Source organism: Oncorhynchus keta, chromosome 15, assembly GCF_023373465.1.
Source record: "Oncorhynchus keta strain PuntledgeMale-10-30-2019 chromosome 15, Oket_V2, whole genome shotgun sequence".
NCBI classification, from domain to species: Eukaryota; Metazoa; Chordata; class Actinopteri; order Salmoniformes; family Salmonidae; genus Oncorhynchus; species Oncorhynchus keta.
The window spans coordinates 7,945,492-7,968,064 of NC_068435.1; the positions used below are offsets into that span (position 1 = coordinate 7,945,492).

Genomic DNA, 22,573 nt, shown 5'->3' on the forward strand with positions numbered 1-22,573 from the left:
GGGTTCCCTCTACATGGTAGTAGCTCCAACTCTCCCTCTGATAGGGTTAGGGGTTCCCTCTACATGGTAGTAGTTCCAACTCTCCCTCTGATAGGGTTAGGGGTTTCCTCTACATGGTAGTAGCTCCGACTCTCCCTCTGATAGGGTTAGGGGTTTCCTCTACATGGTAGTAGCTCCAACTCTCCCTCTGATAGGGTTAGGGGTTCCCTCTACATGGTAGTAGCTCCAACTCTCCCTCTGATAGGGTTAGGGGTTCCCCCTCTACATGGTAGTAGTTCCAACTCTCCCTCTGATAGGGTTAGGGGTTCCCTCTACATGGTAGTAGATCCAACTCTCCCTCTGATAGGGTTAGGGGTTCCCTCTACATGGTAGTAGTTCCAACTCTCCCTCTGATAGGGTTAGGGGTTCCCTCTACATGGTAGTAGTTCCAACTCTCCCTCTGATAGGGTTAGGGGTTCCCCCTCTACATGGTAGTAGTTCCAACTCTCCCTCTGATAGGGTTAGGGGTTCCCTCTACATGGTAGTAGATCCAACTCTCCCTCTGATAGGGTTAGGGGTTCCCTCTACATGGTAGTAGTTCCAACTCTCCCTCTGATAGGGTTAGGGGTTCCCTCTACATGGTAGTAGATCCAACTCTCCCTCTGATAGGGTTAGGGGTTCCCTCTACATGGTAGTAGTTCCAACTCTCCCTCTGATAGGGTTAGGGGTTCCCTCTACATGGTAGTAGTTCCAACTCTCCCTCTGATAGGGTTAGGGGTTCCCTCTACATGGTAGTAGTTCCAACTCTCCCTCTGATAGGGTTAGGGGTTCCCTCTACATGGTAGTAGCTCCAACTCTCCCTCTGATAGGGTTAGAGGTTCCCTCTACATGGTAGTAGCTCCAACTCTCCCTCTGATAGGGTTAGGGGTTCCCTCTACATGGTAGTAGTTCCAACTCTCCCTCTGATAGGGTTAGGGGTTCCCTCTACATGGTAGTAGCTCCAACTCTCCCTCTGATAGGGTTAGGGGTTCCCTCTACATGGTAGTAGTTCCAACTCTCCCTCTGATAGGGTTAGGGGTTCCCTCTACATGGTAGTAGCTCCAACTCTCCCTCTGATAGGGTTAGGGGTTCCCTCTACTGTAGATGGAATACTAGTCATATAGCTTATGGCTATCCACATATCTGCTCCTCTCAGATCTACAGGTGTGCCCAGGTGGTACATTTTACATTTGAGTCATTTAGCAGAGAGGCATACAGTTCGTAACATTTTTTAGGATGAATGCACTAAGGTTGATGTCAGCGCTCCCGCAGAAATCTACTTAACACAATAAAAAAATCACCATAAAAATCTGTCAGTCTAAATTGGTCTCAATCCACTGTAACACTTCTGCATCAGCAGAGAGAGAGAGAGAAAGAGAGAGAGAGAGAGAGAGAGAGAGAGAGAGAGAGAGAGAGAGAGAGAGAGAGAGAGAGAGAGAGAGAGAGAGAGAGAGAGAGAGAGAGAGAGAGAGAGAGAGAGCGAGAGAGAGCGAGAGAGAGAGAGAGAGAGAGAGAGAGAGAGAGAGAGAGAGAGAGAGAGAGAGAGAGAGAGCGAGCGCGAGAGCGAGAGCGAGAGTGAGAGAGAGAGAGAGCGAGCAGTGTTTGGCAGATCATGAGCCATCCTGAAAATCGGTCTTCTCATTGGAAAAAGAGACTCTCACAAACACAAGGTGTTCCCCGTTTTGCTCTACGACTCCCACAAGAGTCTTGGGACTCGTCTGAAGTCGGTATAGCCGATCCGCCAACTTCTGTCTGTAGATTCCGAAGAATTTGGGCTACACACTAATATGACCCCTCTGTGTAAAGGTGATACTCTCACAAACACGTACATGTTTTGCTCTAGGACAACCACAGACCTCACAAGACTCGTCTGAATGTCCCCCAGTACCAGTCAAAAGTTTGGACACACCTACTCATTCAAGGGATTTTCTTTATTTGTACTATTTTCTACATTGTAGAATAATAGTGAAGAAATCAAAACTATTAAATAACACATATGGAATCATGTAGTTGTAACGGATGTGAAACGGCTAGCTTAGTTAGCGGTGTGCGCTAAATAGCGTTTCAATCGGTTACGTCACTTGCTCTGAGACCTTGAAGTAGTAGTTCCCCTTGCTCTGCAAGGGCCGCGGCTTTTGTGGAGCGATGGGTAACGATGCTTCGTGGGTGACTGTTGTTGATGTGTGCAGAAGGTCCCTGGTTCGCGCCCGGGTATGGGCGAGGGGACGGTTTAAAATTATACTGTTACATAGTAACCAAAAAAAGTGTTCAACAAATTCTTCAAAGTAGCCACCCATTGCCTTGATTATAGCTGTACACACTCTTGGCATTTTCTCAACCAGCTTCACCTGGAATGCTTTTCCAGCAGTCTTGAGGGAATTCCCACATATGCTGAACACTTGTTGGCTGCTGTTTCACGGTGGGAACTATACATGAGGAGATCATCTACTCTGCGTCTCACAAAGACATGGCATCAGACCAAAGGACAGCTTTCTACCGGTCTAATGTCCATTGCTCGTGTTTCTTGGCCCAAGCAAGTCTTCTTCTTATCGATGTCCTTTAGTTGTGGTTTCTTTGCAGCAATTCCACCATGAAGGCCCGATTCACACAGTCTCCTCTGAACAGTTGATGTTGAGATGTGTCTGTTACTTGAACTCTGTGAAGCATTTATTTGGGCTGCAATTTCTGAGGCTGGTGACTCTAATGAACGTAACCTCTGAATGTCTGCAGCAGAGGTAACTCTGGGTCTTCCTTTTCTGTGGAGGTCCTCATGAGAGCCAGTTTCATCACATCTTGATGGTTTCTGCGACTGCACTTGAAGACACTTTAGAAGTTCTTGAAATTTTCCAGATTGACTGACCTTCATGTCTTAAAGTAATGATGGACTGACCTTCATGTCTTAAAGTAATGATGGACTGACCTTCATGTCTTAAAGTAATGATGGACTGACCTTCATGTCTTAAAGTAATGATGGACTGACCTTCATGTCTTAAAGTAATGATGGACTGACCTTCATGTCTTAAAGTAATGATGGACTGACCTTCATGTCTTAAAGTAATGATGGACTGACCTTCATGTCTTAAAGTAACGATGGACTGACCTTCATGTCTTAAAGTAATGATGGACTGACCTTCATGTCTTAAAGTAATGATGGACTGTCGTTTCTCTTTGCTTATTTGAGCTGTTCTTTCCATAATATGGTACTTTTACCAAACAGGGCTGTCTTCTGTTTACCACCCCTACCTTGTCACAACACAAATGATTGGCTCAAACGCATTAAGAAGGAAAGATATTCCATAAATTAACTTTTAACAAGGCTCACCTGTTAATTGAAATGCATTCCAGGTGATGACCTCATGCAGCTGGTTGAGAGAATGCCAAGAGTGTGCAAAGCTCTCATCAAAGCAAAGGGTGGCTACTTTGAAGAATCTCAAATATAAAATATATTCTGATTTGTTTAACACATTTGGTTACTACATGAGTTCATATGTGTTATTTCATAGTTTTGATGTCTTCACTATTATTCTACAATGTAGAAAATAGTAAAAATAAAGAAAAACCTTGAATGGGAAGGTGTCCAAACTTTTGACTGGTACTGTACATGGAGATTGTTTACTGACAAAAATGTATTTTATTTAACCAGTTAAGATCAAGTTCTTATTTACAATGACGGCCTACCCCGGCCAAACCCAGATGATGCTGGGCCAATTGTGCACCGCCCTATGGGGCTCCCAATCACGGCTGGTTATGATACAGCCTGGAATCGAACCAGGGTCTGTAATGACGCCTCTAGCACTGAGACCTCAAATTAGAAGGTATCTTAAACTTCAAAGTCAAATAGCAAAGTTTTCCTTGGTATGACTTTCTTAAAACAATTATACATAGCTGAGTAGTACCAATATTTGTTTTGAATTAGGAGACAGCTGGCAATACTTCTGTGAAAGAGGACACACATTAGTCACTCAGCAGTATGCTTTTTTTCATCCTGGAACCATTTTGAAATGGACTACAGTTATTTTTATACCGTTCTGGAAGATTTCTTCTGTATTTTTCCATTCCAGTTAATTAAAATGGGGTTTATTAGAGCTGCACTTTTTCGGAGAGGAAAAATAACAAACATATGTATCTTCTCTTCTTTCAGACATCTCAGTTCCACTAATGTCGAGGCCAGTGGGTCTAGCTTTGTTCAGCGTGTCTGGGTCTGTTTGTGTTGGAGTGGAGGATCTCCCCTAACACACAGCGTCTCAGAACACTTCTCCAGATCCTCTCTGCTTTACAGACCACTAGCAAGGCTCCATCATTCAAAGGGGGGGGTGGAAAGAGAAAGTCATCTGAAGTGGTTTCTCTTCCCCTCTGCTGTGGCAAAGTCAGTGTTTTCAGACCAGATGTTTAAATATTTTTTATGATGTTTTTTTGGGATTTCATAAAGAACCCCAATGCCTCTATAGGAAGAAAGGCTTAGGGGTTATAGCCAGAACGTTGTAGCCAGAACAGGATGACTCAATAAGGACAGACGCAAATAAATCAGACCCCTTCAAAGGGATAGTTCACATACAAATGTACCTCATAATGTGGCTACCTAGTCTCTCACTTTCCCCATGGTCTAAAGGCCCTTTGCTCTTCCTCTCTTCTCTGTCTCATAATGCTTTATGAAGTTTACCTTTGTAGGCCTAACTCACTGGTTTATTCCACAGTCTGCCATCTCCTATCTACTTTGCACTGAAACAAATCCTAAGCAAAGATACCTTTGGCACAGTTTCACTCGGAATCGTCGATCTCAAGCAGAGTTCACTCTGTCTACTTCTTTCTACGTGAGGTAAACTTTTTTTAGGGAGTCACCCATTTGCTTTCAATAGACAACTGAGTTTTGCACAAGAGATCGTCCCAGTAAGATTGATGAAAGCAGTAGGTTGTTCCTGGGTTTTTCCAGAAATCCGGGATACAGGATTTCCTCCTTATCTATTCCCTTATGATTCTGGGGATCCTCCGTCTGTGACTTCTAAAAAAATCAAGGAAGTATTCTGTATCTTGCAGCTGTAGGTGGAACCATCAGACACAGGTCAGCACACAGAGACCCCTTTCCTCAAGGACAGCAGGAAAATAGGATGTATCCTCTGAACAGGGCCCGAGAGTGTAAGAAATAGGAGATGGAGAGAGAGCGAGAGAGAGAGGATTTTGGGAGCAGCTGCCTTGTTGATCGAGGTAGATTCATATGGGTTTTCATTCAGTAGCCCATTCAGTAGCCCATTCAGTAACCCATTCAGTAGCCCATTCAGTAGCCCATTCAGTAGCCCATTCAGTAGCCCATTCAGTAGCCCATTCAGTAGCCCATTCAGTAGCCCATTCAGTAGCCCATTCAGTAGCCCATTCAGTAGCCCATTCAGTAACCCATTCAGTAGCCCATTCAGTAACCCATTCAGTAGCCCATTCAGTAGCCCATTCAGTAACCCATTCAGTAGCCCATTCAGTAGCCCATTCAGTAGCCCATTCAGTAGCCCATTCAGTAACCCATTCAGTAGCCCATTCAGTAGCCCATTCAGTAACCCATTCAGTAGCCCATTCAGTAGCCCATTCAGTAGCCCATTCAGTAGCCCATTCAGTAGCCCATTCCAACCTGCAAGGCTTATGAGAGGAGCAACAATGTAAAAGAAAGATAACAATATGGTATGAAAACAATTTAAAAAGTGTGAAACAGTGTGAAAAGCTAAAAACAGTCCTTTCACCACGTGACCCACCCAAAGTGTAGGCTGCTCCAGCCCACCATACTCACTCAGAAAAGGGCAAGTTCAAAAAAATAAAAATAAAAACCTTTGCTTTCAAACATTGCATTTTTAATTAACATCAATTGACAAAAATGAATATTCCGGGGGTCTCTTCCCAACAAATCAAGAGGCAGACATGCCAGAACGTTAGGATTCAAAACTAGTGTTTGCAAAGTGAAGGTAGTTTATGTAAACTAGCTACTTGTGAAATGCACTCATCTTGCTAGCTCCTATTTAGTATTTTTTTTGGGGCGGCAGTGTCATAGGCACTGACGTAGTTCCTCCTGCTACTCAGAGACCCAGTCTCCTCGGATGGCTTTTCGCTCTGTCCTGTTGCGCTCATTCATTCATCCATCCATCCCTCTTCCCTCTTCTCATTCATCCATCCCCACTTCCCTCTTCTCATTCATCCATCCCCACTTCCCCCTTCTCATTCATCCATCCCCACTTCCCTCTTCTCATTCATCCATCCCCACTTCCCCCTTCTCATTCATCCATCCCCACTTCCCCCTTCTCATTCATCATCCATCCCCACTTCCCCCTTCTCATTCATCCATCCCCACTTCCCCCTTCTCATTCATCCATCCCCACTTCCCTCTTCTCATTCATCCATCCCCACCTCCCCCTTCTCATTCATCCATCCCCACTTCCCCCTTCTCATTCATCCATCCCCACTTCCCCCTTCTCATTCATCCATCCCCACTTCCCCCTTCTCATTCATCCATCCCCACTTCCCCCTTCTCATTCATCCATCCCCACTTCCCCTTCTCATTCATCCATCCCCACTTCCCCCTTCTCATTCATCCATCCCCACTTCCCCCTTCTCATTCATCCATCCCCACTTCCCCCTTCTCATTCATCCATCCCCACTTCCCCCTCTTCTCTTCCCCCCTTCTCATTTATCCATCCCCACTTCCCCCTTCTCATTCATCCATCCCCACTTCCCCCTCTCTCATTTATCCATCCCCACTTCATCCCCCCCTCCATCCCTTCTCATTCATCCATCCCCACTTCCCCCTTCTCATTTATCCATCCCCACTTCCCCCTTCTCATTCATCCATCCCCACTTCCCCCTTCTCATTCATCCATCCCCACTTCCCCACCCCCTTCTCATTCATCCATCCCCACTTCCCCTTCTCATCCATCATCCATTCCCACTTCCCCCTTCTCATTCATCCATCCCCACTTCCCCCTTCTCATTCATCCATCCCCACTTCCCCCTTCTCATTCATCCATCCCCACTTCCCCACTTCCCCTTCTCATTCATCCATCCCCACTTCCCCCTTCTCATTCATCCATCCCCACTTCCCCCTTCTCATTCATCCATCCCCACTTCCCCCTTCTCATTCATCCATCCCCACTTCCCCTTCTCATTCATCCATCCCCACTTCCCCCTTCTCATTCATCCATCCCCACTTCCCTCTTCTCATTCATCCATCCCCACTTCCCCCTTCTCATTCATCCATCCCCACTTCCCCCTTCTCATTCATCCATCCCCACTTCCCCCTTCTCATTCATCCATCCCCACTTCCCCCTTCTCATTCATCCATCCCCACTTCCCTCTTCTTATTCATTCATTCATCCATCCTCCCTCCCTCTTTTCATTCATCCACACCTTTCCTCTTACTTATTCATCCATCCCCTCTTCTTATACATCCATCCCCCTCCCTCTTCCCTTTCTCCCATCCCCCTCTCCCAGACAAACTAGCAGCTAGCTGGCAGTCCCTTCGTCTTTCTTCAGCGAGCCTGCCGGGGCTGCTGCCATTTGCTGTGTGGCCGCCAGCGGGGCACCTTGCTCTAATTAAAATGCCTTCTGTGCTTCTCATGCGAGGCAGGCCGGTCCTCGCCGGCTGCCGGAGCTCTTGGGGTTCTTCTTGCAATTCTCTCTCTCTCATTCTCTCTCTCTCTCTCTCTGTGTGTGTGCAAGTAAGATCGGAAACACTGTAGACATCGACATGAGTTCCAGTTCATCAACTTGCTACCTGGAGTGCATTCACTGTGCCCTGGTTCACTCCCCCTACTGGATCAAACTCTGCCCTGGTTCACTCCCCCTACTGGATCAAACTCTGCCCTGGTTCACCCTCCCTACTGGATCAAACTCTGCCCTGGTTCACTCCTCCTACTGGATCAAACTCTGCCCTGGTTCACTCCCCCTACTGGATCAAACTCTGCCCTGGTTCACTCCCCCTACTGGATCAAACTCTGCCCTGGTTCACTCCCCCTAATGGACCAAACTCTGCCCTGGTTCACTCCCCCTAATGGACCAAACTCTGCCCTGGTTCACTCTCCCTACTGGATCAAACTCTGCCCTGGTTCACTCTCCCTACTGGATCAAACTCTGCCCTGGTTCACTCCCCCTACTGTACTAATGTACAGAATGTATTATACAAAATTCACAAATTCAACAGCACAAAGGCAGAGTCATGTCTTAAGTGTAAAACTAACAATGACTCAATGATTCATGCCGTCTGGGAGTGCTATGAAGTCCTACAGTTATGGGCAGAGTTAGAAAGATGGCTGTCAGATGTTTTACACTGTAAGTTTAATTTTAATCTGCATATTTCAAGGGTACGGTGATATACCCAAAGGGTTGGACCATACTTTTCTCATCAATCAATTAAAGAAAAAAAAATACTTAATTGGAAATCAAATTATCCTCCATCATTAACTTCTTATGGGCAGGTGGGACATCCTGTGAAATTGCAGAGTGCGAAATTTGAACTACAGAATTATATTTAACTTTCATGAAATCACAAGTGTAATACATCAAAATAAGGCTTAACTTCTTGTTAATCCAGCCGCCGTGTCAGATTTCAAAAAGGCTTTACGGCGAAAGCACACCATGCGATTATCTGAGGACAGCGCCCTGCATACAAAAGTATGAAAACATATTTCAACCAGGCAGGTGTGCCACGAAAGTCAGAAATAGAGATATAATGAATGCCTTGCCTTTGATCTTCTTCTGTTGGCACTCCAAAAGGTCCCAAATACATCACAAATGGTCATTTTGTTTGATAAAGTCCTTCTTTATATCCGTAAAAACACTGTTTAGCTGGCATCAACATGCATACAAAATGATTCCCAAACGTTACTAATAAACTTTTCCAAACAAGTCAAACAACATTTATAATCAAACCTTAGGTACCCTAATATGGAAATAAACTATAAAATTTAAGACTGAGAAACGTCATTGTCTTTACCGGAGAAAAATACCAAAGAACGCGCTCTCTTCCACAAGCTTGGAAACACTACAGCCAAAATGGGAGCCACCTAGAAAAACTACTATTTCTGGCTCATTTTTCCAAAAACCAGCATGAAACTCTTTCTAAAGACTGTTGTCATCTAGTGGAAGCCCTAGGAACTGCAATCTGGGAGGATTTTGCCTTATAAAAATGACAGCCATTGAAAACAGTGGTAGGATGAACATTTGTTTTTGGGGAGGGATGGTTTGTCCTCAGGGTTTCGCCTGCATTATCAGTTCTGTTATACTCACAGACACACTTTTAACAGTTTTAGAAACTTTAGAGTGTTTTCTATCCACATCCTCCAATTATATGCATATCCATCCTAGCTTCTGCGCAGTTTACTTTTTTTATGTTGAATGTTGGGCATTAAGTACCCGCCAACGTCGTGTTTAGTTTAGTGTCAAACTTATTCCACAGAGGGATGAGTGTCTGCGGGTTTAAACACAACTTTGTTATTGATTAATTAAGGTCGCTAGTTGGTTGCCTAGGTCTTAATTGAAAGGAAAAACCAAAAACCCGGCAGACACTAGGCCCTCCACGGAATGAGTTGGACACCCCTGATCTAGTGGGTCTATGACTGAGGAATGTTAAGTTGTTTGTTTTCTTTGTATACAGATGTGTTTTGTTCTGTCTGAAAACCAAAATAAAAGTACATAACGCTTAGTGTACTTAAAAAAAAAAGACGAAAAGCTGAAGGCAGGGCAATTGCATGTTGAGAACAGGATGAAAGAAATCAGACGTCACTTCTGAGACGGGTAATTTCCCTCCAAGCGCTTGCTTTTCCATTGTGACACCACCAAACAGTCAATTTGTTTCTTATGAGAACAGTATGTTTCTAGGATACAGGTCTCTCCTACTAGCCTGTTAGCCAGGGTGCTGTGGTGAGTTTCCTACTAGCCTGTTAGCCTTGGTGCTGTGGTGAGTCTCCTACTAGCCTGTTAGCCAGGGTGCTGTGGTGAGTCTCCTACTAGCCTGTTAGCCAGGGTGCTGTGGTGAGTCTCCTACTAGCCTGTTAGCCAGGGTGCTGTGGTGAGTTTCCTACTAGCCTGTTAGCCTTGGTGCTGTGGTGAGTCTCCTACTAGCCTGATAGCCAGGGTGCTGTGGTGAGTCTCCTACTAGCCTGTTAGCCAGGGTGCTGTGGTGAGTCTCCTACTAGCCTGTTAGCCAGGGTGCTGTGGTGAGTCTCCTACTAGCCTGTTAGCCAGGGTGCTGTGGTGAGTCTCCTACTAGCCTGTTAGCCTTGGTGCTGTGGTGAGTCTCCTACTAGCCTGTTAGCCTTGGTGCTGTGGTGAGTTTCCTACTAGCCTGTTAGCCTTGGTGCTGTGGTGAGTCTCCTACTAGCCTGTTAGCCAGGGTGCTGTGGTGAGTCTCCTACTAGCCTGTTAGCCCGGGTGTGGTGGTGAGTCAGGTTACCATAGAAACCAATGGGTCAAGCCTGTGTGAATAACGACCTGTGAAATCACTGTCTGTTTCTCTTTAAGCAAAACATATGAAGCATTTCTAGTGAAACTCAATAGGCTATTAGGCCTCTGAATTTCTTTTTAGAGTTGCCGAGGAAAGTGATCATGATTGTCAGGGCTGGAGGTATGTCAGAAGGGTAGCTTTGCATTTTGTTCAAAGACACCAGAGAGAGAGAGAGAGAGAGAGAGAGAGAGAGAGAGAGAGAGAGAGAGAGAGAGAGAGAGAGAGAGAGAAACAGAGATGAAGTGAGTGAGTGAGAGAGAGCAAGAGCGGGGGAGACGCCAAACATACGAGGACTATCCCGTTATGGATAGGCCTACCCTTTTGGACATTATAAAGCACCAAACAGAGGGAACAATATGGGGCGGCAGGGTAGCCTAGTGGTTGGAGCGTTGGACTAGTAACCGAAATGGTTGCAAGTTCAAATCCCTGAGCTGACATGGTACAAATCTGTCGTTCTGCCCCTGAACAGGCAGTTAACCCACTGTTCCTAGGCCATCATTGAAAATAAGAATTTGTTCTTAACTGACTTGCATAGTAAAATAAAGATAAAAAAAATAAAATTGTGTTTTAGTTCCTATATACACTGTAGTAGGTCTAAAGTTAGTGTGACGTCCTAGGTCTGTAAGAATGACATGTCCCGCGTGCCAATTCTCTGTCCGTTCTCCCTAAATGTACACTTCTTCATCTCCTTTTGTGGATTACAGGATTAACCCTTTAAAGGAAACGGCTGTCGGGAAGAAAGGAGTGGAACAACTCCCTCTATAGCCCATGCTTACACCCATCCAATGCTTTGAGTATAACTTCTGCTGACCACACACCTCCATGGAAACTTGTTGAAAGTCAACAACAGGCTTGACCTCTTCTTAACTCACCTTCACGACAGGACTCGAGGAGCCCACCGAATAATTGTGTAGCTTTGGCCCCGCGCTCAAGACATCTCATTTTCGACTTTCAAAGAGAGGGAAAGATTCTTTCCAGACTTCAACAATGGGTTCAGTATGTGAGATAAACTTGCAATCTCAGTTGCTTCTCGTATTTTGGAGTAATTACTGTTAATGCTCTCGTGAGATGAAAGAGTCCATATTTCTTTGCTCCATTTTCATTGAGTGCTCTAATTGCCATATTGTAGATATATCACATGACAGGCATGATATTGTCCTTTATTTCTCAATCTTCAAGAGACGGTTGGTCAACAGATGTATCGTTCTTACTTTTTAATGAGCTCAGAAGTACCTTTTTTGTTGTTGACAAGTGTCATATGTTTTTCTCTGTAAGCAACAACTTGTCTGACGCTCGTTGAAGGTTTTTCACAAGCACAGATCTAGGCTATATGCTACCTTACCCTCTAACCAGATCCTGAACTTGACTATTGAGGGTTATAATGATGAATGGTGAAAGGGCCACAGTGTAGCTAAAGGGCCACAGTCATCACACAGTGTAGCTAAAGAGCCACAGTCATCACACAGTGTAGCTAAAGGGCCACAGTCATCACACAGTGTTGCTACAAACTATCTATACGGGGACAATGGTCGACTAGCCTTAGATTAAGTTGAGTGTTTGCAGGACTCCCACACCTTCCGTGCTGGTTGAGAGAATGACATTCTTTGCATCTTTTGAGATCAATAAAACTGATTATTGTTTTTTGTTTTTTAAATACGGTTATATCTCAAAGGAGACGCCTTTTTCTCAAAATCACCTTTGGAGTATTCAAACCAATTGGGTTTGAGAAGGTCCAATCCCGTTCTTGTCTTTAGCTGCCCCTATAAGCTGTGTTTGAGAAGGTCCAGTCCCGTTCTTGTCTTTAGCTGCCCCTATAAGCTGTGTTTGAGAAGGTCCAGTCCCGTTCTTGTCTTTAGCTGCTCCTATAAGCTGTGTTTGAGAAGGTCCAGTCCCGTTCTTGTCTTTAGCTGCCCCTATAAGCTGTGTTTGAGAAGGTCCAGTCCCGTTCTTGTCTTTAGCTGCCCCTATAAGCTGTGTTTGAGAAGGTCCAGTCCCGTTCTTGTCTTTAGCTGCCCCTATAAGCTGTGTTTGAGAAGATCTTGTCAGTTCTATAAGCTGTGTTTGAGAAGGTCCAGTTCCGTTCTTGTCTTTAGCTGCCCCTATAAGCTGTGTTTGAGAAGGTCCAGTCCCGTTCTTGTCTTTAGCTGCTCCTATAAGCTGGGTTTGAGAAGGTCCAGTCCCGTTCTTGTCTTTAGCTGCCCCTATAAGCTGGGTTTGAGAAGGTCCAGTCCCGTTTTTGTCTTTAGCTGCCCCTATAAGCTGTGTTTGAGAAGGTCCAGTCCCGTTCTTGTCTTTAGCTGCCCCTATAAGCTGTGCTTGCGTCAAATGAGACCAAATAAAAACTCACTAATACTTAATAGGACCAAAACAATAGACGTGCGCCACAATATTTCTTCTGTCAAAGTAGAACATGTACAGTAGCTTATGTGTTTGATCAAGTTTTGTTTTCTTTCTCCACAATGTTTGATTAAGACTTTCCTCCTGGTCTGTTGCACCTAAATGACCTGTCCAGTCCACCCCTACTACGTCCTCTATTCATTATCAAAATGAATGGACTGAAACAATGCAATTGTTGGTTACATTGTTGTTTCGGGTCATTTACTGAACTAACACAAAAGACTGTATCGCAGCGCTACACGGCACTTCTTGTTCGGCGCGGAATGCTTGGCCTGGTTCACGGAGAAGGTCACGCCAGGTCATTGGAGTATTCTTGTTCTATCTATGCAGCGATTCTGGTGTTGGATTTGGTGGAATTAGTCTTTATTCAAGATTGCAAAAAAAGATAGTTGTTGGTCTAATTGGAGAAAATAAAAAAACATGTTGCTACTGAGGCCATTTTGTTAGTTTCAGTCTGGAGGAACTTAACATGTCGAGGCCATTTTGTTAGTTTCGGTCTGGATGAACTTGACATTTCGAGGCCATTTTGTCAGACGTTGTGCCTGTGTTCTTCATCAGAGTGTGGGGATAAACCTCAGAAGGGTCTGGAATACTAATCTCCATGACAAAATGAAAAAAAGGGAAGATTTTGGTTCTTATTGCTGTGGCTATAATAGTATATTCACATAAATGGACATTGAACTTGTTTTGAGGCTGGTGAACACCATGGTGTGTTTATGGTTGGTGAACACCATGGTGTGTTTATGGTTGGAGAACACTATGGTGTGTTTATGGTTGGAGAACACTATGGTGTGTTTATGGTTGGTGAACACCATGGTGTGTTTATGGTTGGAGAACACCATGGTGTGTTTATGGTTGGTGAACACTATGGTGTGTTTATGGTTGGAGAACACCATGGTGTGTTTATGGTTGGTGAACACCATGGTGTGTTTATGGTTGGTGAACACCATGGTGTGTTTATGGTTGGTGAACACCATGGTGTGTTGAGAATGGCTTGAGGATAGCCTACTCCAATATCAAAAATAGCAAGTGGTCAAATGTCATGTACCTGCAGAAAAAACATCCACCAAACATCTGACACGTAGAAAAAGTCCATGCGAGTGAAAACACTTTGTGCTTTCGTTAAACCCCTCGAAACACAAGTTGGTTGAGTTAATGTATTAGAAAGACATACTGACTGACAGATAGAGAAGACAGACCGACGGACTGTAATTATAGTACCTCAATCAGACAGACAGACAGACAACAGACAGACAGACAGACAGACAGACAGACAGACAGACAGACAGAAATTATAGTACCTCAATCAGACAGACAGGCAGACAGGCAGACAGGCAGGACAGACAGACAGACAGTAATTATAGTACCTCAATCAGACAGACAGACAGACAGACAGACAGTACATTGTAGTACCTCATTCAGACAGACAGACAGACTGTAATTGTAGTACCTCAACAGAAAGACAGACAGACAGACAGACAGACAGACAGACAGACAGACAGACAGACAGACAGACAGACAGACAGACAGACAGACAGACAGACAGACAGACAGACAGAAATTATAGTACCTCAGGCAGACAGACAGACAGACAGACAGACAGACAGACAGACAGACAGTAATTATAGTACCTCAATCAGACAGACTGTAATTATAGTACCTCAATCAGACAGACAGACATACAGACAGTAATTATATTACCTCAATCAGACAGAGAGACAGTACATTATAGTACAGACAGACAGACAGTAATTATAGACAATCAGACAGACAGAATTACAGACAGACAACAGACAGACAGACTGTAATTATAGTACCTCAATCAGACAGACAGACAGACTGACAGACGGGGGGGGCTATATAGTCTGGGTAGCCATTTCAATCAGACAGACTGTAATTATAGTACCTCAATCAGACAGACATGGGGAAATAATTCATTTTGATTCATGGTTTGTAGAAATAATTAAGTAATTAGGATATAATTCATAGTACCTCAATCAGACAGACAGACATACAGATTCATGGTTTGTAATAATTATTTTATTCATGGTTTGTAGGATATAATCAGACAGAGAGACAGTAATTATAGATATACCTCAATCAGACAGACAGTAATTATAGTATTCAATCAGACATTTTGATTCATGGTTTGGGGCTAATGCAAATGGTCTGTAGGTAGCCATTTGATTAGCTGTTCATGGAGTCTTAATTTGGCTTCATGGGGAAATAAGAATTTTGATTCATTTAGGATTTTGCCTTTGTGGAAATACCTATTTTGATTCTTGGTGCTTCATGGTTTGTAGGCATTTTGATTCGTGCGGAAATAATTAATTTTACTGGTTTGTAGCTATAAGTCATTTTGATTCATGGTTCATACCTAATTTGCTGTTTGTAGGAAATAAAATTATTCATGGTTTGTAGGAAATAAAACATGGTTTTAAAAATGTAGAAAATAATTCATTTTGATTCATGGTTTGTAGGAAATAATTCATTTTGATTCATGGTTTGTAGGAAATAATTCATTTTGATTCATGGTTTGTAGGAAATAATTCATTTTGATTCATGGTTTGTAGGAAATAATTAATTTTGATTCATGGTTTGTAGGAAATAATTAATTTTGATTCATGGTTTGTAGGAAATAATTAAATTTTGATTCATGGTTTGTAGGAAATAATTAATTTTGATTCATGGTTCATAGGAAATAATTAATTTTGATTCATGGTTTGTAGGAAATAATTAATTTTGATTCATGGTTTGTAGGAAATAATTAATTTTGATTCATGGTTTGTAGGATATAATTCATTTTGATTCATGGTTTGTAGGATATAATTCATTTTGATTCATGGTTTGTAGGATATAATTCATTTTGATTCATGGTTTGTAGGATATAATTCATTTTGATTCATGGTTTGTAGGATATAATTCATTTTGATTCATGGTTTGTAGGATATAATTCATTTTGATTCATGGTTTGTAGGATATAATTCATTTTGATTCATGGTTTGTAGGAAATAATTAATTTTGGTTCATGGTTTGTAGGATATAATTCATTTTGATTCATGGTTTGTAGGATATAATTAATTTTGATTCATGGTTTGTAGGATATAATTAATTTTGATATAATTAATTTTGATTCATGGTTTGATTCATAGGATATAATTCATTTTGATTCATGGTTTGTAGGATATAATTCATTTTGATTCATGGTTTGTAGGAAATAATTAATTTTGATTCATGGTTTGTAGGATATAATTCATTTTGATTCATGGTTTGTAGGATATAATTCATTTTGATTCATGGTTTGTAGGATATAATTCATTTTGATTCATGGTTTGTAGGATATAATTCATTTTGATTCATGGTTTGTAGGAAATAATTAATTTTGATTCATGGTTTGTAGGAAATAATTAATTTTGATTCATGGTTTGTAGGATATAATTCATTTTGATTCATGGTTCATAGGAAATAATTAATTTTGATTCATGGTTTGTAGGATATAATTAATTTTGATTCATGGTTTGTAGGATATAATTCATTTTGATTCATGGTTTGTAGGATATAATTCATTTTGATTCATGGTTTGTAGGAAATAATTCATTTTGATTCATGGTTCATAGGAAATAATTCATTTTGATTCATGGTTTGTAGGAAATAATTAATTTTGATTCATGGTTTGTAGGAAATAATTAATTTTGGTTCATGGTTTGTAGGATATAATTCATTTTGATTCATGGTTTGTAGGATATAATTCATTTTGATTCATGGTTTGTAGGATATAATTCATTTTGATTCATGGTTTGTAGGATATAATTCATTTTGATTCATGGTTTGTAGGATATAATTCATTTTGATTCATGGTTTGTAGGATATAATTCATTTTGATTCATGGTTTGTAGGATATAATTCATTTTGATTCATGGTTTGTAGGATATAATTCATTTTGATTCATGGTTTGTAGGATATAATTCATTTTGATTCATGGTTTGTAGGATATAATTCATTTTGATTCATGGTTTGTAGGATATAATTCATTTTGATTCATGGTTCATAGGAAATAATTCATTTTGATTCATGGTTTGTAGGATATAATTCATTTTGATTCATGGTTTGTAGGATATAATTCATTTTGATTCATGGTTTGTAGGATATAATTCATTTTGATTCATGGTTTGTAGGATATAATTCATTTTGATTCATGGTTCACATGGTCTACAGTGGTTATCTGGGTACAATGGATACAACAGCCATCCCTGATGTAATCAGTGATTATGCATTATGGGTGATTATTTAGTTTATTTGATGGTTGCAGTGTGTTTTTTCTTACTAAAGTCAGCCCTGCTGTCGAGGTCAACTCAGGGTGAGCACTGAAGAATTTGATGCCACAGAGAACAAAGAGAGTCATTCCTATTGGTCACCTGACAGTATGTTGTTTCACACACACAGAGGCAACAATTAACCCACTCTCTCGCTCTCTCTCTCTCTCTCTTTCTCTCCTTCGCTCCCACCCAGATTCGGACCTGAGCATGCGGACATTGAGCACCCCCAGCCCTGCTCTCATCCTTCCTCCTCACTTCCACCCTCTCTCTCCTCTCCTCCCCCTGTCGGCCCCCTTCAACAGCTCCTCCTCCACCTCCTCCTCTGAGACGGTTGCCATGGTGCACGCCACCTCCCCTCCCCCTTTCTTCTCCACCACCCACTCACGCCGCCGCGCCACCCGGGACCACCACCAGGGGGCATCGGTGCCCATCGACCTCTTGCCGGACCAGATCTTCCTGGACGTCTTTGCCCGCCTGCCCACCAACCAGCTGTGCCGTTGCGCCCGCGTCTGCCGCCGCTGGTACAACCTGGCGTGGGATCCCCGGCTGTGGCGGAGCATCCGGCTGACGGGGGACGTGCTCCACGTCGACCGGGCGTTGAGGGTACTGACGCGGCGCCTCTGCCAGGACACGCCCAACGTGTGCCTGATGCTGGAGACCCTTGTGGCGAGCGGGTGCCGGAGGTTGACGGACCGCGGTCTGCTCACGGTGGCCCAGTGCTGCCCCGAGCTGCGCCGCCTGGAGGTGGCGGGCTGCTATAACGTGTCCAATGACGCCGTGTTCGAGGTGGTGTCGCGCTGCCCCAACCTGGAGCATCTAGACGTTTCAGGTAAACATCTACTTTTACATTGAACATTTTAATCATTTAGCAGACTTAATGTCAAGTGTATTCACTAGGTTCAGTAGGGAAAAAACCCTCACCACATATCAAAGTTATCACAAGTAGACCAATACCGCAGTCAGCAGAATCAGTGCCACAAAGAAAAAACTGTGTGTGAAAGAAAGATAAGTACACTTAGCCTCCTCCTGCCTTAAATTTAAAATAGAAAACACTGCTGCTCAGAGATATTATGCTGACTAATGTATCTAAGGTGCCAACTCTCCTCTTGGAGAGGTAGTCTCCCATACAGAAATCATTATGGTATCTAATGTATCTTAAGTGCCAACTCTCCTCTTGGAGAGGTAGTCTCCCATACAGAAATCATTATGGTGTCTAATGTATCTAAGGTGCCAACTCTCCTCTTGGAGAGGTAGTCTCCCATACAGAAATCATTATGGTGTCTAATGTATCTTAAGTGCCAACTCTCCTCTTGGAGAAGTAGTCTCCCATACAGAAATCATTATGGTGTCTAATGTATCTTAAGTGCCAACTCTCCTCTTGGAGAGGTAGTCTCCCATATAGAAATCATTATGGTGTCTAATGTATCTTAAGTGCCAACTCTCCTCTTGGAGAGGTAGTCTCCCATACAGAAATCATTATGGTATCTAATGTATCTAAGGTGCCAACTCTCCTCTTGGAGAGGTAGTCTCCCATACAGAAATCATTATGGTATCTAATGTATCTAAGGTGCCAACTCTCCTCTTGGAGAGGTAGTCTCCCATACAGAAATCATTATGGTGTCTAATGTATCTAAGGTGCCAACTCTCCTCTTGGAGAGGTAGTCTCCCATACAGAAATCATTATGGTGTCTAATGTATCTAAGGTGCCAACTCTCCTCTTGGAGAGGTAGTCTCCCATACAGAAATCATTATGGTGTCTAATGTATCTAAGGTGCCAACTCTCCTCTTGGAGAGGTAGTCTCCCATATAGAAATCATTATGGTGTCTAATGTACTCTCCTCTTGGAAGTAGTGCAGAAATCATTATGGTGTCTCTCAACTCTCCTCTTGGAGAGGTAGTCTCCCATATAGAAATCAGTATGGTGTCTAATGTATCTAAGGTGCCAACTCTCCTCTTGGAGAGGTAGTCTCCCATATAGAAATCAGTATGGTGTCTAATGTATCTTAAGTGCCAACTCTCCTCTTGGAGAGGTAGTCTCCCATATAGAAATCATTATGGTGTCTAATGTATCTTAAGTGCCAACTCTCCTCTTGGAGAGGTAGTCTCCCATACAGCAAGGCCACCTCTATGCACTAATTTCCCAGGTACGGGAGGGATACATTGAAACAACTTGTGAGTTGTTCTTTCAAAGAAGACAAACCAGAGCAACCTTGTGTAAGTAAGGTGGTACATTCCTAAAGTATGACCTATGACCTTGTTCTTCAGGAACCAGGGGCCGGCAGTAATGAATACTACTTCTGACTGTCCCTCCCACTCCCAGGACCCCCCCCCGGCGTTATCTCTGTTTACATTACAACATGTCGGACTTACAGGATCACAATGTTCTGGAATGTTCTTCTCTCATCTCTTCAAAGACCTACTCTTTGAATAATGTGTTCAGATGATAGTATTATTTCCCATGCTGAAAACCTGACATGAGTCAAATGACTAATCTATGAAAGATAAGTCAAAATGCATGTAGGCTTATAACACAACCCTAATTTGACTAGCACTGTGAAAAAGGGGCCTCTTTGAGTTAACACCATGTCCAAGTCAACCCAGCTTTGCAGACCTAGGGGAAAATACGTACTGTGTGTCGAATGTCATTATGTAATACTTTCAATCACTACTTTTCCTGGCACAATGGAACGAACCAATGGAATACTCCTAAAAGTGCAAATGTCAAGATAAGTGCACCACAAATGTTACATGTATACCAGTATGTATTTGAACCTGCTGAGACAACCCAACAAACGTCCTATGTTCTCTGTGGTACAAGCTGTCCAGAACCCAGTGTTGTTCTCCACAGTATTTCTCTCTCTAGATGCAAAACCACTGCATACTGAATGGAATGCGACTTCAGTCTCTTTCCTGGTGTTTTATTTCCCACTTCCTGTTCCCTTCTTCCTGCCGGGGTAGATTGTTGCCGTCCCGGTGCGTGTCATAGGTCTGCTGGAGTTCCCTCTGTTGAAGGAATCTGGGTTCTGTTCATTAGGCCTCAAATAGAAGAAAAATGTTCAGAAACAAAGTGGAGTAACACATCTCAGATGTTTCCCCTAGATGCAAAACCATTCCATCCACTTCATAGCTTTCATACACTCCCCGAAAGGCAAGAACATCAACTAATCTGACAGCTCAGCACTTTCCCGAAGGTTCAAACATCGTTCTTCTTGCTATCTCAGAGCTGTCGTACCTCACTTCCTTTTCCTCTCAACTGGGCATCTGCACAATTTTTTTTTTTTTACCTTTATTTAACTAGGCAAGTCAGTTAAGAACAAATTCTTATTTTCAATGACGGCCTAGGAACGGTGGGTTAACTGCCTGTTCAGGTGCAGAACAACAGAGTTGTACATTGTCAGCTTGGGGGTTTGAACTTGCAACCTTCCGGTTACTAGTCCAACGCTCTAACCACTAGGCTACCCTGCCGCCCCAGAGAGGAGAGAGGTTATAGGAGAAGGAAAGAGAAGCCTTATAAAGGTGCTCAACTCAACATAATGTTTTTCAGGAAGGGATGGCCTGGAGAAAGAAGAAAGGCTGTGGCCAGTCACAATTAAAAACATCCGGCATGTTTTCGTGGAAAAATTATGCAAAAGCGTGGAACCAGAAAACCCAGACGTGTCCCCTACTATCCGTTGTGTTTTTACATTTAATCCCCCCCTCTAAGATGGAGCGCCGTGCTGCTTTCCATTTGTAGATCAGTAGCAGATCTCAATGCTCTGGGAATTAAAACAAACAGGAGTAGAATGGTCAGGACATGGAATTCCATAAAATGTAATTAGTGGGCCTGAAGAAAGTAGCTATGCTCTGAATGTTGGGACTGTTTTAAAAAAAAGGGTTCTGTGGTCGACTGTATTTCACTGTTGTTTTGTTTGTTGTTGGTAGTTTTGATACGCTCTCTAAATCCTGAATACACCTAAATACTTCTCTGTCTCTGTCTCTCTCTCTCTCTCTCTCTCTCTCTCTCTCTGTCTCTCTCTGTGTGTGTCTGTCTCTCTCTCTGTCTCTCAAGGCTGCTCCAAGGTGACCTGCATCAGTCTGACGCGGGAGGTGTCCCTTAAACTTTCGCCAATGCACGGCCAGCAGATCTCCATCCGCTACCTGGACATGACTGACTGCTTGGCCCTGGAGGACGAAGGCCTGCACACCATCGCCGCCCACTGCACCCAGCTTACCCACCTCTACCTGCGGCGCTGCATGCGCCTCACCGACGAGGGCCTTCGCTACCTGGTCATCTACTGCCCCGCCGTGCGCGAGCTCAGCGTCAGCGACTGCCGCTACGTCAGCGACTTCGGCCTGCGCGAGATCGCCAAGCTCGAAGGCCGGTTGCGCTACTTGAGCGTGGCGCATTGTGGAAAGATCACTGACGTCGGGGTTCGGTATGTCGCTAAGTATTGCTCACGGCTGCGATACCTGAACGCGCGGGGCTGCGAGGGCCTCACGGACCACGGCCTGGAGTACCTGGCCAAGAGTTGCCCCAAGCTGAAGTCGCTGGACATCGGAAAGTGTCCGCTGGTGTCGGATGCAGGCCTGGAACTGCTGGCGCTCAACTGCTTCAATCTGAAGCGTCTGAGCCTCAAGTCGTGCGAGAGCATCACGGGCCGCGGGCTGCAAGTGGTGGCGGCCAACTGCTTCGACCTGCAGCTGCTCAACGTGCAGGACTGCGACGCGCCACTGGACGCACTGCGATTCGTGAAGCGCCACTGCAAGCGTTGCGTCATCGAGCACACAAACCCAGCCTTTTTCTGAGGGGTGGGGGGGGGAAATGGGCTACAAACCCGGCCTTTTTCTGAGGAGATGGGGGTTACAAACTGAAGCCTGTATCCCACACCTACACGTAATGTAATGTGCACATGACAATCTATCATAGTTGTTATTATAGCACTCATAAGACTGTTTTTAAGTTATTTTTTCCCCCCTCCCTATTCCCTCACTACACGCTGTTTCTCAACTTTCAAAACAATGTATGTTTTTCAGAACATATTTTAATTCTAAAAGGGATTTGTTTTTAAGCAGATGCCTGCTGTATGTAATAAAACACTAGTGTATATTCATTTGAAAGGAACAACTATAATAGCATGAAAAACTCAACTCTAGTGCTTTCTCAGTATCTTTGTCAGGCCAAGAATTTGAAATGGAATGCAATTTAATTATGAGTAATGATTATCTTATTTGTGTCAAAGGTTCACGTGTGACATTCCATTGAAGAGGTCTCCTTTTCAGTTGGCATTGCTGGGTCCAGTAACTCCCAGTCATTCCTCATTGCTTAAAGAGGCTGTACAGAACTTTAGTCCATTTCTTAACTCATGAAACCACATAAAACCCTTAGTTTCAA

The 22,573-nt window shown here is 43.4% G+C and overlaps 1 protein-coding gene and 1 long non-coding RNA gene across 3 annotated transcripts in view; both read left to right on the forward strand.

Moving 5' to 3' along the window:
* Positions 1 to 21,994, forward strand: part of fbxl7 (F-box and leucine-rich repeat protein 7) — a 91,465-nt gene extending 69,471 nt beyond the window's left edge. The window contains exons 3-4 of the mRNA XM_052463148.1: positions 17,396 to 18,031; positions 21,251 to 21,994. Coding sequence (XP_052319108.1) covers positions 17,396 to 18,031; positions 21,251 to 21,987 — 1,373 coding nt within the window. The 3' untranslated portion in view covers positions 21,988 to 21,994. The remainder of the gene's footprint in view (positions 1 to 17,395; positions 18,032 to 21,250) is intronic.
* On the forward strand, positions 18,039 to 21,228 carry LOC127907549 (uncharacterized). Of its 2 annotated transcripts, none has more exons than XR_008064829.1 (3): positions 18,039 to 18,429; positions 18,770 to 18,996; positions 19,233 to 21,228. It is a non-coding gene; the product is annotated as an uncharacterized LOC127907549 (long non-coding RNA). The 2 variants fall into 2 exon arrangements; XR_008064830.1 differs by having other exon boundaries at positions 19,097 to 19,243.
* Positions 21,995 to 22,573: the final 579 nt, after the last annotated feature.